A 17,928-nucleotide genomic window follows, 5' to 3' on the forward strand; every position below is an offset into this window, starting at 1 on the left:
TGAGATGAGGAAATACCACTCAAATTAATGATTTTAATGAAATCTGCTCGGTGTTCTGTGGGCAGAGGAAAGCTGTGAGGAACCCACGAGCATTGAGACAAAAAGTAAATGAAAGTGAGCTGAGCAAACCTGTTAGAGAGGAACCATAAACCGAGAGAGAAATGAGCTTGAACTCCTCACAGGGAGGAGATGTTGGGGAGCTCCTCACATGGAGTTCCCCCATTTGATTTCCCTCCCAGAAACAGTCTGAAAAGGTTCACAGTACCCATTTTTCCCCATTTCATAGAAAATTCTCCCCATCCAAATAATTTCAAGCAAATGCAGCCACAAGGTTAAGAACTAAAGGGTCATGAGTGTGAGCTTGCAGCTGGCACAGGCTCCTTGCTCTGAATTAGCACCTGGGACAGGCCAGAGATTGGCTCTGCCATCACCCCCTCCAGGGCCTGATAGATTGAGACAAACCCAAATTATCCTGAGGGATAGCAGGATGATGAAATGAAATTATTCCTGATGAAGTCAAACACGCTGAGTTTGGCAGCAGGGGCTCAGGTGACACCCTGAGCACCTCATGGTGCAAACAAGGGGGGGTCCATGGCTGTTGGGAAGGAAAAGGATTTGACAGGAAGGTCTCACAGATATGTATGTATAACAGAAAGATCTTTGAATGTAGAATCTGAAGAAGGAATAGAAATGAGAGCAAGTTTTGGTATAGAAAAAAAGAATTGCTGAGCCAGTCTGACTGGGTAACTAGAAGGCAAAGAGCAAGTGAGTTGGAAGGAACTTTTATTACTCTGAGCAAAGGATAAACCCACCTCAAACAAAAGATGTTTTTCCCAAGCAAAAAGATTTTCACAGGCAAACAAGAAAGCCAATGTGTCAAGCAGAGAAAAGATCTCAAAACTTTCCACTGCAAGAAAAGTGAAAAAACTGGAAAAAAACCCTGAAAAACAACTCTATCTTTGACTGCAACATACTAACCTTTTGTGATTGGAAAATAGTACCATGAATATGGTAATGTTAGTAATTATGATAAGCTATAGGTAATAGTGAAGGCATTGATTGGTTGTCATGTATTCAGATGCTCTGCAATGAAAAGTTTATAATGAGTTATAACCAGAACTAGAGGGGCTCCAGGACACACAGCTTGGCCACAGCCAGCAGCTCTGGGCTCACCCACCACCCTCAGCTGCTGTGACATAAACAGCATTATAAAAGCTGCAAGTCTCCATCTCAGGCTCTTACACACGGCCCCTTTTGGTCCCCAGAGCGTCCCCCTGAGCCGAGGACACCCCCGGGACAGCTCCAGGCTCTCCTGGCTGCTCTCACCTGCCGGAAGCCAGCCCGGGTGTGCTGCAGGATTTTCAGGGCGTAGTTGGAGCGCTGGCCTTTGCTGTTGAATTCGATGTGGCCGGTGAGACCTTCCAATTCTACCTGTCCAAGAGAGACTCAGTTACAGCGCCCAGCGAGGCTGCCCCACCCCAGAACCCCCCCAGAGCCAGCAGGGATGGCCCCACACACCCCACACACACCCCACACTCCCAGCAGCAGCACTGCAACCCTCTTAGCTCAATCCTGATTATTTTTGGAGTTTGGATAGAGGAGAAAAGAGCAGAGAGGAGCAGGGAATCAGCAGCACGAGGTGCAGGACTCCCCGGATTTCCTTGTTCCACATCCCCTCATTGCCTCCCCTCCATCCCCAGACCCCTGGGTATCTGAGCAGCAGAGCTATGGGGAGCTGGAGGATTTGGTTGTCCCTGGCTAAAGGTGAGATTTAAAACAATGAGTTAAAGTGGTACAATGCTCACGTTCAGCTGAGCTTTCCTTTGGGGGAAAATAATCCTTTATAAATTAAAGAAAACCCTTATAAAAATTTCCTTGTCTCATTTACTCCCAGATTCAGAAACCTGCTCCCACTGCATGGTCACCTCAGCTCTGAGCAGCCACAGACTCCAACTATTTCACAAGGATGGAATTTCAGAGTGTTCTCGTGCCAGATTTAGGCTTGTTTGGTGCCAGAAATGACAATTTTAGGTTCAAAGGAGCCCAAACCCATGGGGGAACTCGCATCTTGCCCCTGAGCTCTGAACAATTGTACTGTGTGGTCTCGTATCAGTTCAAGTCAGAGCTCAGATCACTTAGAAACATCCGTACTTTAAAAAACAAAACTTGAATTCCAGCTTTTCTGCAGCAAAGCCTGAAAAGGGGAGAGTTTCATGTCGTTCCAAGGCCGGTGACAACCCAAACCCTCAGATCTCTCTTTCCAGTGCCTTCAAAGAGCCCAGCCCTGCTGCTGGCAGGGAGGAGCAGCCCTCAGCCCCCCTCTCACCATTCTCAGGTAGTTCATGAGGCTGGTGCCGTGCTGCCAGATCTGTGCAGAGCCGCAGGACAGGGGCTTGACTCCGATCTCCTGGCTGCGGTTCAGCTCCTGCACCGCCGTCACCACGGCGTACACGGCGTCAAAGAGCAGAGCTGAGGACAGCTGGGGGGGAAAGGCAGGGGAAAAACAGCTTGGAACACCCAAATCCTGCTGGTAGCATAGGGTTAAAACGTCTCTAAAAATCGTGGGAATTGCACACTGTGGGGAATGAATTGCCAAGCACAGGTTTTTCTCTACAGGGTGTGCACCCAGCTGACTACAGCTGCTGTTTTGTGTTAATGTGTCTACCTAGTTGACCATAATTGTTGATGTTTGTATTGACAATTTGTTGTTAATGTTGTATATCTTTGTAAATTGTTCATATTCCTGGTTGTCTGTCCCTTACCCTGTCCCAGTAGTTGATTGCAATTATTGATGTTTGACTATTTGTTGTTAATGTTGTATATCTCTGGAAATTGTTAACACTCCTGGCTGTCCCTTACCCTGGCCCAGCAGACCATAATTGTTGATGTTTGTATTGACTATTGTTGTAGATGTTGTGTATCTCTGTAAATCGTTGACACCCCTGGTTTTCTGTCCCCTACCCTGTCCCAGCACTCTCTCACACCCATGCCCATCTCCATTGCCCCTCCCAAAATGGCATCCAGCAAACAGGGGAACAGCAAGTGCTCATGGGACACAATTTGGTATAAAAACCCCTAAAAACAACGAGCCAACATAATATCCAAGATTAAAAATGGTACTCCCAGGTAGGGAAAATAGTGAAAAAAATGAAATCACCAACCAGGGCTTTTTCACCTTGTCACCATGACCCAACAGCACCTGGTCAACAGGACATCCCTGGACTAAGAGGAAGTCAGGGTTTTCCTGAGGACTCCCATGAGGATGGGAGCCCCAGCTCTGCCCAGAGACACAGCTGATCACCATCATCATCATCATCATCATCACCACCACCACCTCCTCCATCAACCTTTAGGAGCGGTGGCGTGCACAACCCCTGGAGCTTCCCCACCCAAGCTGACCTCTAATAAAGGCATTAAAAAGGAGCTGGTCTGACCTATTTATTTCACATAAGAAGCAGGAATTTCCAGGGGGAATTGCTCCTGAGATCTGATACTTGCTCCCAGAGAAGGAAACTCAACTGTGCTGCTTCAGCCATCACAGACCAACCACTTCCTTGAGAGGCAGACCCACAAGAAATGAGGTTTTGTTAGATCTGCTTGTCCTGCCTTTCAGACCCCAGTGAGATCATCCATCCATCCCTCCCTCACTACAACCCCCAGTTCCCTGCTGAGGGAATGTCCAGAGTGTCAGAGCCCATCCCCTCTCCTGCTCACCTTGGCTTGGGTTGCCTTTGTCCAGGTTTCTTTGTCCACCCAGCCTCACAAACCTGGTTTCTCACCCGTGCACAGCAGTTTCCATGGTTTTGGGCTCATTAACCATCAGCTATTTCCCCCCTCGTGCTCAGTGTTGCGACTGAGATTTCACTTTTAATTACTGTCACCTCCTGACTCTGCTGGAATTAAGCCGTTGCAGCTCATTACTATCAAGGCTGCATTTTCCTCATGGATACTTCCAAGAGCATCCTCTTCCCATCCCTGCTCCTGGCAGAGGGTTCAGTCTCCAGCCTGGAGCTGCTTTGTTCACCTCACCCTGGCTGTGATTTCCAGCCCTGCAGTGGCTTCTGCATCCTCTCCTCCTCCCAGAGCCTGACCAGGTTGATTCACTGCTGCCAGTGGCCCTGCAGGGTCAATCGTGCCCAGCTCAATGATCCCAACAAACCTTGGGCTTCCACTCTGTTGCTAATTTGGACTTAACCCTGCTTGATCTCACTCAGACCAGTGGGGAGACCTCACTGACCACACTGGTGTGGGATGAGACACTTAAAAAGCAGCACAAACCCCTCAAAACCTACAAGTCATCCTTTATTAAACGACAGGATTCCAGCCTGATGCCATCAAAACCCCAAAGACCAGCTCTGACAACACCAGTGACCTTTCACTCCTCCAGCCTGCTAAGGCTGACCTAAAAATTCTCCACCTGGAAAGCTTTTCCCAGAGATTCTTAAAGAAGCTGATAAATCCTTCTCCCCACCTTCCTTTTATCCCTTCAATATAAATTCTTTCCCTAACAGGGCTTCTCCAGCCTGTCCTGTCCTCAGCCCCTGTTCCATGAAGCTCTTTCCATGCACTTAATTTTAATTACCAACTTAACCCCATTCAGGTTCCAGGATGTCACACCCAATTAACAATTCCTTTCCTGAATCAGGAACCATATTAGCATCAGATGGACAAATGAAACTGTTATGAGACCAAGCACAACCCCTGCTATCCCAGAGTTTCCCCTATTTCCTCCGAATCAGAATATTGGCACAGCATTTTTAATTTTCTCCTGCTGGGTTTCCATTTCCATTTTCCTTGAGCAGTTAATCCCTTATTAGCTGGTGAGCAAGAGACTTGTAGATCTCAGTGAAGCATTTGACATTATTGATTGGAATGTTTTACTCCTGAACTCTGGAAAATTCATTAGGATTTCTGCCAGCACCCTTTATGATTTCAAGCAATTCAAGTGCTGGGGAGGGTGTGGAGATAGACAGGATCAAGTCCTCGTGGCATGGAATTGGAATCCCTTCCCTGCAGCCTGACTTTGCATGGAACAGATGTAAACTACAAAGTTTTGAGGTCATACCCTTCAGCAAAGGAGTGAAAAGAGACCTTTAGAATATTCTCCAAGTCAGAGGGATCTGTCACTGCCCTCCTCTACCTTCCTTAACTTTCCCCATGTCACCTATAAAAACCTCTCACTACTTTTATATTTTCATTTGAAACCACAGCTTTGTCCCTCTGTCACAAAAAAGCCAATTTGTCTGCTAACAAATTGATTCTCTTCCCTTGCCTGCACCATCTGATTTGTGCAGAGCCCTGTTGGTTTTGTGTCCCTCTGCAATATGGAAAATCCATGGGGCTTGGGGGACTTCCCTCAATCCCCAAAACCAAATTCTTAACAATTCTTGACGCTGAAACATGAACAGGTGTGGCTGCTCTGAGTTTTGCCATGTGGGTTTTTTCTTCTCTCCCTGAAACATTATCAGCTGTATCTTTGCCCCCCAAACCCTACACGGGGAATTAAAACCATTAAAACCCTGTGAAATAGACTTTGCAATCTGGATTTTATTCAATGACATAAACACTTAATTACAAACATCTGTTTTAGCCTAAATTCTAATTACCAAATCTAGCCATCTGTAATTTGAATGATTTTCTCTGATTTCCTTTCTTTGCAATGTGATTAATGAGAATGGCATTAGAGCAGGCAGCTCCCTCCTCCTTTGTCAGATGCTTCCTCAGCTCTAGCAAGAATGCCCTGGGATTTTTGCAGCTCACAGGAAACCTCCCTCCTGTCACTTCCAGCTGCTGAGCTTCCTTTTCTCTCTTTAGGATGAGTTATCCCATGGGATAACTCCTTCCCATAGCTACAAGGGGAAGCTCTAACAGAGAGAGATGCTCCCTGCAACATTTCCAACAGCAGAGGCAGAAAGGTCCTGGATTCACCTCACACGCAAACAAAACTGCTTGAGATATTTCACCTCTGCTCTCTAACTTCCCTACGCTCAAATCCTTTTCCCATCACCTGGGATGTGGCATCTTGAAGAATTCAAGTCCCCCCAGGCACGACCCCACATCCTCCCACTTGCAGGTTTTGCTGGATGCTCAAGACAAAGCTGAGTAAGAACCTAAAATGAGAATTTTCATTTCCAAGTCGCACCTGCTGCTGGTTCCTGCTGTCTCCTGTTTGCTCTAGGAGAAGGAAATTTGTTTTTAATGCCTCTCAACAGCCCCTGCAGTCTTAAAAGGAATCTTCCTGGTAGAAATCCCATGGAGACTGAGCAGGGCAGGCTGATTGCAGCTGCCTCTGGGTGGGAGGGAGAGCAGGACGGCCCCAGACACATGAGCTCAAGTCAAGCCAAAGGATGTGGACACAAAGGGCCAAAAATCTCCTTATTTTGCCTCTTAAGGATCCCTTTGTGGTGACAAAAAGGAGGTTTTCAGCAGCTCAGCTTGTCAAGGGGGCTCCGAGTTCATTAAAATCCATGCAAAGGCTTCAGCTGATGATATTTTCCTCTCTCTCCCTTCCTGTGGCTGCAGCTCTGATGTGGCAAATCTGCTTTGCAGACTCTCCCAGTTGTGGAGAATCCCTGGGGAATACCCCAGTGCTGATGTGCACACTCCTCAGGGAGTCAGCCCTTGGCATCTGCCTGACCCAGCCCTTCCTGGGCCATCTGCAGCCACAGTCCCCCCACCACGAGCCATTTTCCTGGAGTTTAAACACACAGGGATAAACTTCCCGAGGGAAACGCTGAATCGAAGCTGCATCATCCCCTACACCCACGGAGAAATGCAATCCAAATCAAGATTAGGCTTGAATTTAAAGCTGTGCTCCCAGTCCAGCACTGAGCAGCTCTGCACGCCCAGGTGCTTTGGGCAGCTCTGACTTTCAGGGTCACTTTGGTATTTTCCACATCAGGAGACTCCACTGTAGGTCACAGATTGACAGCTCAAGTCCTCTCCTACCTACTTCATAAAAATGCTTTGCTCTGGCTCTTCCTTCCCATTCCTGGACCAGCACTTCCCCACAAAATCCAATCCGAGCTGCAAGAGCAGCCTGGGGATATCTCTGAGCCCTTTAGCACAAGATTAAATAGGATTAAATAATCAAATTATTTAATACTTTAAAGAACTTTGAAAAAAAAATTATTTGAGACCAGAGTTTCTACCCCTGCATTGCTCAGGACCATCCTGAAGCTCTTCCCACAAGGTTTTTCCATGGTCTGTCCCAGGGGGATTCTGGGGGATGGGAATGGACTTTACTTACTGCTGGCCCAGTAAAAGGAGCGTGGTCACAATTCTCCTGCCAGGACTGGTTGAGGCTCTGGACAAACTCTTGGAAGAAGGCATGAGACTGGTTGAAAATGGAGAAGCCCAGGATGTTGACTCGGTCGTCCAGCAGGCTGTCCAGGCGCTGCAGGGAGAACTCCTACAGCAACCCAAAACACAAAATGGGATTAGAGGGGAAAACAGGCACTGGAAGCTTCAAACCCACTCAGTGCCCTTGTAGGGAATGGGAGCTGTGAGATCCTGGATGTGAAACCCATCCAGCTGCTGGTAAGAGCCTGGGTTTGAACCAGGATTTGACTCAGGGTGCTGCTCACCTCAGGCTTTTAATGAAGATATCAGCCAAGTCCAGTACTTTATTGGCCAAACTCAAAAAAAAAAACAAACAACCCAAAACCCTTCAAAGAGGGTGTCCCTCACTGAGTGAAGCTGCTCTATCACCACATCCAATTTGGTGACACCAAGTTTCAACTGTTAAATTAAATCAGTTCTTTCCCACAGGAGGAGGAGGAACCAAATTCTACCTAACCCTAAAAATCCCCAATCCTGCACTGCTCCTTTCTGCTGCCAGGTACCAGGAGGAGATGCCACCCTAATGCCCTGGGGAGAGGTGGAGGGTGCCTGTGAGTTTTGGAATTGGGAGTCTCCTCTTGCCTTTCTACAAGTGGTAAGAAGTATAAAAACAACTACATAAAAAAAAAAAATTAAAGCAAAAACAGAGGGCTGGGTTTTGCTCCTCACATCCATGGAAGCAGCTACACAACGAAGCCTGGGGAAGAGTCCAGCCCTCCTTGTCCTATTAGCAGGGAATAATGGCACTTTCCTCACTAATTTCTCTTCTGCTAATTGCTGAAGTGGAGTGAGAAGGTGGGAGTGACAGTTTCAGTAACTGCTGGATGCCCAGCACGGATACAGCTGTCCCTGGGCTCCCTGGGGGATGAGATTCCAGCAAGTCGAGCCATTTTTTATCCTTGCTGGGCACGCAGCAGCAATTCCTGTAAATCTCCCAAACATGGGACTTACAAGACTATTCCACCCCGGCTAAGACCCACGGGAATGGATCAAACCCGGGATGAAACACATTTTGGACACCTTAACGTTGGCTAATGTGAAATTGCCTGTGAGCTATTGATTCATTTGAATGATATGATCGCCCTGCCTTGCTGACAGGTGATCCATTCACCCACAGCATCCTGTCAGCCCCAGCAAGCAGGGCAGATGGCTAATGAGGAGCTGGGCCTGAGGAGAGGCTGGCTGCAGGCAGAGCAGCAGGAGAGATGTTAAACCCCTGTAAAATCCTCTCTCCCCACAGCCAGAGCCTCGAGGCAAATCCTGCAGGGCACCAAGCAAACACCTGCCCCACTGCCCTCTTGGCTTTGGGACATCCAGGAGGAAAATGAGATGGTTTTGTACCAAAACAGCCACAAAATCCAAGGTTTCATCTTGTGCCAGCCCGCCTCAGCCTCAGGGCAGCTGAAATTAGTGTGTTTATTTATTTATTGAGCCTTTTCTCCCCTGAAAACACTTCCAAGCTTTTGAAGGTTTTGTTATGCTCTGATCTTTAAATAAATAAGCAATTACTGAGCGAGGGAATGAAGTGATGTGGGGAAACTGAGGCAGGGGTGAGAGTCACCCCAGCCAGGCACAGCCACAGGGCTGAACCCACAGGTCCTGCTGCCCTGCCTGGCTGAGTGTCATGGTCAGAACCAGCTCCCTGAAGGGATCTTTTCCCATTTTCCCTGAGTAAATTCCATGCTCCTGCCCCAAGGCAGCTGCCAGGACTCTCTGCCTGCAAAAAAAACACAGCCAGACCCCGGCAGGCTCCCCCAGAGCCAATAATTTGCTCTGGTTCAGACGTTACCAGCACCTTTGCCCAGCTCCCATCACCACTGGCTGCTCTTTCCAAGCTTTGGTCTTTTCCTACAGCCAACCCTCTCCGTATCCATCTTTTTCCAGGCAAGCCTCCAGCTGCAGAAAACCCCATTTCTGTGTGTGTCACGTCCATAAAGCATCACCTCAGTGACACACAGGGGTGGCATGGCCTGTACCCGACCCCTTCCACCCCCTGCTCCCTGTCCCTTCCCTCTGCTCCAGCTCCAGTCTTTGGCCATTAAATGTCTTTCCATCAGATGAGCACAAGAGCAGCCAGCAGAGCCGGGTCAGGAGGAAATGAGCCGTGAGCTGCCTATGCAATGAGATGGAGATAAACCACCCGAGGGGGACACACTTCATTTGCAGTGGGATAAGAGAGATTTGGTAAGGTCAGGTTTTGCTGCAGAGGGCAAAAGGGTGAGAGCATCCCGATACTCCTGGAGCTGCCAGCTCTGCTTCTGTCCCTATCTGTTGGGTTTTTTGTTTTGGTTTGGTTTTTTTTTTTTCCTTTTTACACACTCATTCACCGTGCTTGACATTTCCAAACCCACGTTTTGCAAACAAAATCTCATTTGCAATTCGAGACCTGCACCTCTCAGCTGATTTCCCACCCGTCCTGCCCTCCTCACATGCTGCAAGAGGCAAACACAGGCAGGACAGGGGGTGGAAAACCCCTGATCTCAGGGCTCTTTTCAGGTGGAGAGTCAAGGATTTCTTTCTGAGATGCAGTGAAGTTGATTTCTCCATAAAACATTTTCCCAGCTGCCTTTTTCTCCTCCTGGAGTTCCTCTCCCTCATCCTCGGTGCTGGCTGGAGCTGTTGCAGATTCCCAATGCAATAAGAGCAAAGAGCCATTAGGAAAATAACTCTGGCATCCTGTTTAAGAGGGGGCTCCAAGCCTCCCCCACCTGTGCAAACACAGCTTTATAACCACAGGCTTTCAGAAATCATCAAAAAGAAAGGTGCAAACAGCAGCTCCCTCATTTCCTTCTATTCCACTGTTTTGTTTATCCCTCTCCCTACACTGGAGGAATTTCAATAATTGCCCAAAACTTGGCCCTCAATCTCAATCCAACATGAGGCACAGAGAAGACCACCAGGAACCATGCCAAGGTGAATTTCAGGGACACAAATCCCGCCTGCCTGAATTCCTCCCCCTTTTCCCACTCTGTTTTTTTAAAAACACCCACCACATGTCAATATTCTGTTTCAAGAGAACTCGGTAAAAAAATTAGACCCGGAGGATCTGCAGCCAAAATTAATGAACTTTTTAACAGAAAGAAAAATCCCCAGGCTTTGCTCCCATCACAGCAAATTCAGCAGCAGGCACCAGCAGGCAATTACGGTGTAGATTTTCTGACTGCTACTACGGGGCTGCAACCAGGAAATGTGTGCTGTTAAATAACAACACTTAGCAATGCTATATTTTCCGAGTGCTAGGCACACATTAGCTAATTGAATTCCACGGGGTTCCCTGGGAGATGGAGCTGGAGGAGTTATTAGAGGATGAAGTCACTCCCCGGCTTTCTGCACCACTCGACCTGCAACTCTCACTTTACAGCAGCAACAAACCCCGTGCTACAACCCCAGCACGGAGGTCACTGGGAGGACCTGGCTAATAAAAGCCACAGAGCCAAGCTCTGTGATCCTAAAGCCGTGAGATTGGATTTTGCAGCGTGGCTGGGTGTGAGTTATGATCAGATCTGCAGGATACAGTCCCCGTTCCATTAGGGACATGAAGCCATCAGGAACGAGCCTGCTCCTCACTGCAGGTCTTGTTTTGCAGGTCTGGATGGAAAATCAGCTGATCCCGACCAGGATTCTGCACCCACAAAACCTCTCCCACATCAGCTGGCTCTGGGGCTCCTGCAGCACCCCGAGTTTGGGAGGGAATTGTCATTCCTGCCCTGTCCATGTCACTCTGGGACACCCCAGCAGTGACACCCTGCTCCTCACTCTGCACTGGGTGTCCCTCCTGCCCTGTCCATGTCACTCTGGGACACCCCAGCAGTGACACCCAGCTCCTCACACTGCACTGGGTGTCCCTCCTGCCCTGTCCATGTCACTCTGGGACACCCCAGCAGTGACACCCTTCTCCTCACTCTGCAATGGGTGTCCCTCCTGCTCTGTTTGTGTCACTCTGACACACCCCACTCTGGCACTGGGTCAGTGTGGACCAGCCCAGCTTCCTTGCCCCAGGGGAAATCCTGCCTTGGAGTTATTATGTCTGGAATAGAGAGGAGGAAACTGAGGTACAGAGTGAAAAACAGCAAGAGATTTATAGCTGGCAGCACGGCTCCCCATGGAATGCTCTGGGCTGGAAGGGACATTAAACAACCTGACACCTTCCACTATCCCAGGCTGCTCCAAGCCCCATCCAGCCTGGCCTTGGACACTTCCAGGGCATCCTGTGCCAGGGCCTCCCCACCTCACAGGGAAGAATTTCTTCCCAATATCCCATCTAAATCTTCCTTCCTTCGCCTTAAAACAACTTCCCCTTTCCCTATCACTCAATGCCCTTGTAAAAATCCCTCTCCAACCCTCCTGTAGGTCATGTTTAAGCACTGGAAGGTGCTGTAAGTCTCTCCAAAGACTCTCTCCTCCAGGCTGAGCAGCCCAAAAGAGATGTGGGTTAAAAACCTGCCTTAAAACGGAAAACCTCAAAGCCAGCATTCATCTATCAGCATCTCACAAAGGAGGCTTCATCCCAAACCTGCAGCTAAACCATCAGCTCCTCGGCTAAAGGAAATCCCAGAAATTATGGCCAGTTCTTCCCTCACCACTGGCTCCACTGCTTCCCAAGAACAGTGGCTGGAGATTTCAGCATGGAAAGGGCCAGCCCAGCAGGAAATTATCCATGTCACAGCAGCCTGCCTGGCAAAAAAAAAACACTTTAAAAAGTGTGGAGCCACTCCCCTGCCCTGCCCTGCTGGGATGTCCCTCTGGAGAGTGACTCCTGGTAATTTCTCCCCCTGCAGCAGCCACAGAGCTGCTCAGCACTGCAGCAGCTCCCGAGCTGCTTCCAGCAGCATCGATTTTGCAGGTGATGCTGTTCTGCAGCCCTGTGTGTGCACAGGACCTGGATCCTTATCTCATTTTTAATAACCTGGAGTGCCTGGGCAGCAGGGAGGCAGTGAGCAGTGCCTGCAGGCTGGGGATGAGCCTAAAGAGGGGCTCCTTTCACTGCCAGGGACAGCCAGACCTTCCCACCCCCTGTCTGACCTCACCCCAAGGCTCTGCAATTCAATTCTCAGTTCAGGCTGCACCAAGAGCAAGATGCCCAACTCCACCCCTCTTCTCTCTCTTGTACACACACACTTTTATCTTCCTGTCCTAATCACTGCAAGGACTTTATTGGATTTTTGGATCTGCTGATTAACAGCCTCCAAAACACCCTCCAAGACTGTGCTCAGCAGGAGAAACTCCCTGCTGTAAATTCAGCAGAGACTGCACTGACCTCCCTCCCCTCCAGCCCCTCTGATGGCACCAAAATCTGATTTACACCAGGCCCAGCACACTCTGTGCTGCTCCTTCTTTTTTTTTTTTTTTTTTTAATGTGGAATGGGAAAGGAGAACACTGGGCCAAGGCTTCCATTTCTCTATTAAACCCTCACTCTGGCAAAACCTTCTTGTCCAGAGTGTTTGGTGCTTAGAAAAGCTCTCCAAACCCAGAGTGCAATGTCCATCCTGAGATTTCCTGGCAGCTTTTGTGCAAGAGCCAAACCTGCAGTGTCAACTCAGCACAGCTCTGGTGACATCACCAGTGTGTGTCATTATTCAGCATTTTAGGGTTAATAAAATACCCCAGAGCAGGTTCTTTGGGCAAACAGAACTCCAGGGAGCCTCTCCCCAGGTCATGCAAGGCAAAACTAAAACACTTAACCCAAAAGGAGCTTGACCCTGCAATGGTCTCTTCTTCACCCTCCATCCACACTGACCAATTTTTCCCCCAAAAAAATCACCAAACCTCCTCAGTTAGAGGTGGGGAAAATTCCTGCCTTTTCCTCTCTGGATCCTGCTGCCCTCAGAGCTGAGCTGCCAAGCCTGTAAATCATTCCAAAGCTCTGCTCAGAACACATTTATTTGTTTACTCAAGTGGACAATATTATGTTAAGTGCTTTCTATGGTTTTCCTGAAAGGCTTCATTTATTTATAAACTATCAAGAGAGTCAATAAGTTTCTAATGGACCACATGTAAAAATCAATTTCTCTAGGAGGGAAAAAAAGTGGAAAAAAGTCATCACAGCAACAATTTGAGTAGGTAAGTGGATGGGGTAGATCTACTCAAGGCAATGCTAGTTGGCCATTCAGGTAGGGAAAGAGGAGCTGTGACCTCAGCGAGCTCAGGGACAATTTAGAGGAACTATATTTATGTCAGTAATTGGATTTATCTTCCAAGAAAAGCATCAGCGTGCCCTATGGCTCTTGAACCTCCTCATGCAAGGCCAGCTGTTAAATTTTGGAGGCTGTTCTTCAAACAAGAGCACTTGTAGGAAAATACACTGCCCAAATTTCATCTTCTCTGCAGGGAGCCTGAGATTCAGAGACAAATCCCCAAAGAGGTCAAGGGCTAAGTGTTGGGACCTGAAAAAAAAACCAACAAAACAGCTCTTGGAAAAAAAGGGGTGAGAAGTAGGGCAGAGGGAAAAAGAGAGATTTGCCCTCAGCTCAGAGGGGCTGGGGTGTGTCTGAGAGAATGAATTTACCCAAAAATTGGGAATCAAGGACAGGGATCTGGGGAGAAAGTGAAGAAGGCTCAGGCAGTGAAAGGCAGGGAGGCACAGTCACTGCTTTGTCTAAATCCTCCTTCCCTCATGCTAACTAGAACGAGGAGAAATTGCTTTGGCAGCCTTGCAAAAACCTGATTTGTTTGCCCTGCTACCACATGCCACTGAAAATATGATCCATAAATCCCAGCAATGATCAGGGCTCTCCAGAACACTTCGCATCAGCTGCTGGGAATCAGGAGGGCTGGCTGGGCTGAGAGGGGACATTTGTCACAGGGTAAGGAGAGATTCTGCCTCCCTCACCTGGGCAAGGGACAGGGAGGTGCCCCAGCAGCAAACACCACTGCCTGTGCTGGAGCTCACAGGGAAAAAGAAAATTATTTCACCAAAAAAAAGTAATTTCACAAAACCTAAGCCCTGGTCAAAGCCTAATCTGTAGTTCCCTGTCCCTCTGCTTGATTTGACATCATCCATTCCTTCCAAGGGATGTCACCCTGCTGACAAGCTACAGCAGAAATGTGTGACACTCTGGAGGATTTGGACACCAATTTCCCCTCCAGTTCTAGTTCCAGGCTGACAATTCAGCTTTGAAAACCTCGTCCTGTATGAAGACCTCTTTATAAATCACCAAAGAAAGAAGAGAAAGCAGGAAACAAGGCAAAAAAACCCCAAACCCGAACTGATTTATCTGGTCTGTGGGAGGTGAACACGACAGCTGTTTTATCAGCAGCAACACCTGCACACAATTTTGTCAGGGAACAAAACTGCACCCAGTGAATTGCCCTGCCTGACTTAAGGCACTGGAAAACCTCCTTTACACCTTCTCCTTTACAGTAATAATTTTAATTGTTCCGATTATTCCCATTTAATCGCTTTGACAAATATTTTGAAATTTAAACCCAGCCTGAGGTCCGGACGTTATTAAAAAAAAACAAAAACAACCAACTGAAGAGAGAGGGGGGAAAAAAATGACAAAACCCAACAAGCTACAGAATTAACAAGCTCAAAGAATTAATTGTAGCATGGGGTTTTGGAGGCATTGAACACCCCTCCTACTCTGTGCTGCTGATTTCAGGGATTTCCAGTGCTGGAAGGAACATTTTCTTCAATGCACAGCAGTCTGCTTGCAATGGTCTATTTGTGCAGCATTATTATTATCATTATTATTGTTATTATTACCATTATTCTGCACATCAGTGCCCCTGAGCTCTGCCAGGGAGAAGGGAAGGGATGATGAGCAGCTCTGAGATCATCCCAGCACCTCTTCAGGCAACTTCATCCCTCCCAAAAGTCCCAGAACAAGGGAATTATCACCACGTGGAGATGCCAGGGAGAAACTTGGGTTGGATGGGGATTTTTTTTTTTTTTTACCAGGGGATGGAGGACAGGAGGGCTGCCAGGAGTGCCCCAAATGCAGGTGATGGATGTGGGGAAGACAAATGCACCAGACCTGAGAGTTCCATTAGGACTCCTGGAAAATTTGCCAGGCTGCTGCTGCTGACAAAAGCAGGTCCCTGGAGCTGGCTGAGGGAGGCTGATAATGAATTTGCACACAGGAAAGGAGCCTGTGGATATTTTTACATCAGGCTGCTCGCCTTGGCTCCCATGGAAATGCGTCAGGGCCTGAGGGTTCCTCCTCATCTGCTCCAGTGATCTATTGGGAGAGCACTGGTGCCACTCCCTGCAGGCACCAGGCTGGCACAGAGGGGCCTTCACCCCCAAAATCCCCTCCTGTGCCCCAGCACACAGAGAATTCCCTCCTCTGACACTCCCAGAGAGCAGAGCTGCACCACACCACGAGCTGTCGGCTGGGATGTGCTTATTAAATAAAATTAATGCTAAAAGACAGAAACAGAATTCCCCTCTAGAGCTGCAGGGCAGGTGTTTAATTCAGCATTTTATCCTATTTTCTCCTCCTTTTTTCTTTTTTGCCTGAGATATTTTTCCATCTCCAAGCAGCTCAGTGCTCCACAGACTCTCTATTCTCTTTCCTGATGGATTCTCTCTCCATTTAAGCCATCTTTTTGCTTGCTTCCCTTGACAGTAGTTCTCTATGATTTTATCTTTTCTATTAGGCAGTGATTGCAGAACCTCAGAGGGTTCATTAGGAGCTTGATAATCCCTCCAGATTTATGAGCCTAAATTGCTCACTCCCATCTCCAATCCCCATTTAAATATTACTAATTTCCTTAAACATCTCTTCCATCTGCCCAGGTTTTGTCTGATGTCACCTTTCCATAATGATCCCTGCCAAAAATCCAGTTAGTTCTGCTAAGGGCTGGGCTTTTGGACAAAGTGGTAAAATAACCTGGATAAACAGATTAATACCCGGAGAGAGTAATGGCAACAAAACTCATTTCTTTCTCACCTGCCATAGCTGCATTCCACAAGATGAATGGGTTTGAAAGGCAAATTTCATCTCCAGCAAATGCTTAATCACACCCATGCCCAGGACTGGGGTGGAGGTGGGAGTTTCATTTTTAGAGTTGTTTCTGTTGTCTGAGCAGCATCCACGAGCAGGCTGTGCTGTGCTGGTGATGTGCAGGTGGAAATCCCTGCCTGTGTGCACAGCCCTGCTCTGTGCGACTGGGAATGGGCTGGGGAGGGCAAGTGGAAGAGGAACAGCTGCTGGGAGCACTGGGAATAATTCCCGGGAGTGGGAATGGCTGGGTTTGGCACTGTGGGATGGCATTGTCCCTCAGCAGCTCTGCCAGCACAGTGACACCGTGACTTGGGGCACAAAGCACAGCCCCCAGGCTCCATCCCTGCCTGAGCCCTGCAGGAACATCCCCTCCTCTGCCTGTCCTGCCCATTCCACGGGGATGAACGGGATCAGTGGAGTTTGTCTGGCTGGACTGACCCATGGATTGAACACTGAGCAGGAGCCCAAGTCCAGCCAGGAGCCTCGTGGGCTTTTCTATTCTTGCATTTCTCTCTGACCCCTCCTTCCCTTTATCCCTTCTCCATTCTGTGCCCCAATTGCTCCCCACCCCTCCATTTCCCTCTTTCCCTTTATTCCTTCTCCATTCTGTGCCCCAATTGCTCCCCACCCCTCCATTTCCCTCTTTCCCCTGCTCCTCTCCTCTCCAGCTCCCTGCCCACACGTTTGGCTCCGTCCCTTCCCGTCTGTCTCCCACCCAAACACAAAGTGTGATTCAGCTCTCGGCTTCCCTGCCAGAAATATTCATAGAAATGAGAGAATAGGAGAATCACTTGGGCTGGGATTAACCCCCCCAGCTTTCCACCAGCCCCACAGCAGCACTAACAGCCGGGTTCCTGCTCTCCTCACACCCCGTGGCAGCCCTGGAGCTGCTGCAGCAGCAGAAGTTTCTCTGATGTTTATTTTGGATTTTCCCCACTGCTGCCTCACTCCTTTTTTCAGCACAGCACTAAGAGGTTTAAGCACATTAATTGTATTTGTGGCCATAAAGCCAAACCACCGTGCTGGAGATGTCCCCTGCTCTCAACACTGATGGGATCACCCTCCCTTTGTCCCAGGGCACAGGGCTGTGACGCCTTCCAGGTGTTCATCCCTTCTCCCACACAGGGAATGGGCTCGGGGGGTGACAACACCAGCAGGAAAATCAGGACAATCAGGAAATTCAGGAGCCACCCATCCGCTGGAGCTTCCCAAAGACCTGCACATCTCACTGCACCAGCTCCTGTCACAATGTCCTCAACATCTGCAACTCCTGCCTTCGGATGCTGCACCAATCATTTTCCACCTCCCAAACACCTTCCCAGCTTTGCAGGAATGATGCCTGAAGATTTTTTAGCTTTTTATATATTTTTCATATATCTGTAGCCTCGTAGCTTTTTAATATGTAGTTACAGAGTTTCTAGTAATTTCCCTGTCCTTTCTCAGGTTTTAGAACAATAAAACCAACCCTTCCTAACACATCCTTGAAATTCTGGTTAGTCTGATTTTAACAACAGGAATTTCTAACGAAGAAATCTTGTTTTGCACCAGAATTTAAGAGCTGTAACACTCTGAGGGGCAGACCCAAGGGTGGGTTGCTGGGGCAACTGGCCTCTTGTTGGATGTACCTGTTAGATGAAC

At 48.4% G+C, this 17,928-nt stretch overlaps 1 protein-coding gene across 1 annotated transcript in view; it reads right to left on the reverse strand.

Moving 5' to 3' along the window:
• Positions 1 to 17,928, reverse strand: part of GRIK4 (glutamate ionotropic receptor kainate type subunit 4) — a 179,454-nt gene that overhangs the window by 34,008 nt on the left and 127,518 nt on the right. Inside the window, exons 8-10 of the mRNA XM_014890454.2 lie at positions 7,250 to 7,411; positions 2,327 to 2,479; positions 1,327 to 1,431 (exon numbers count right to left, since the gene is read on the reverse strand). Of these exons, the coding sequence (XP_014745940.1) occupies positions 1,327 to 1,431; positions 2,327 to 2,479; positions 7,250 to 7,411 (420 nt within the window). The remainder of the gene's footprint in view (positions 1 to 1,326; positions 1,432 to 2,326; positions 2,480 to 7,249; positions 7,412 to 17,928) is intronic.

Source organism: Sturnus vulgaris, chromosome 23, assembly GCF_052056855.1.
Source record: "Sturnus vulgaris isolate bStuVul1 chromosome 23, bStuVul1.hap1, whole genome shotgun sequence".
Taxonomy (NCBI): Eukaryota; Metazoa; Chordata; class Aves; order Passeriformes; family Sturnidae; genus Sturnus; species Sturnus vulgaris.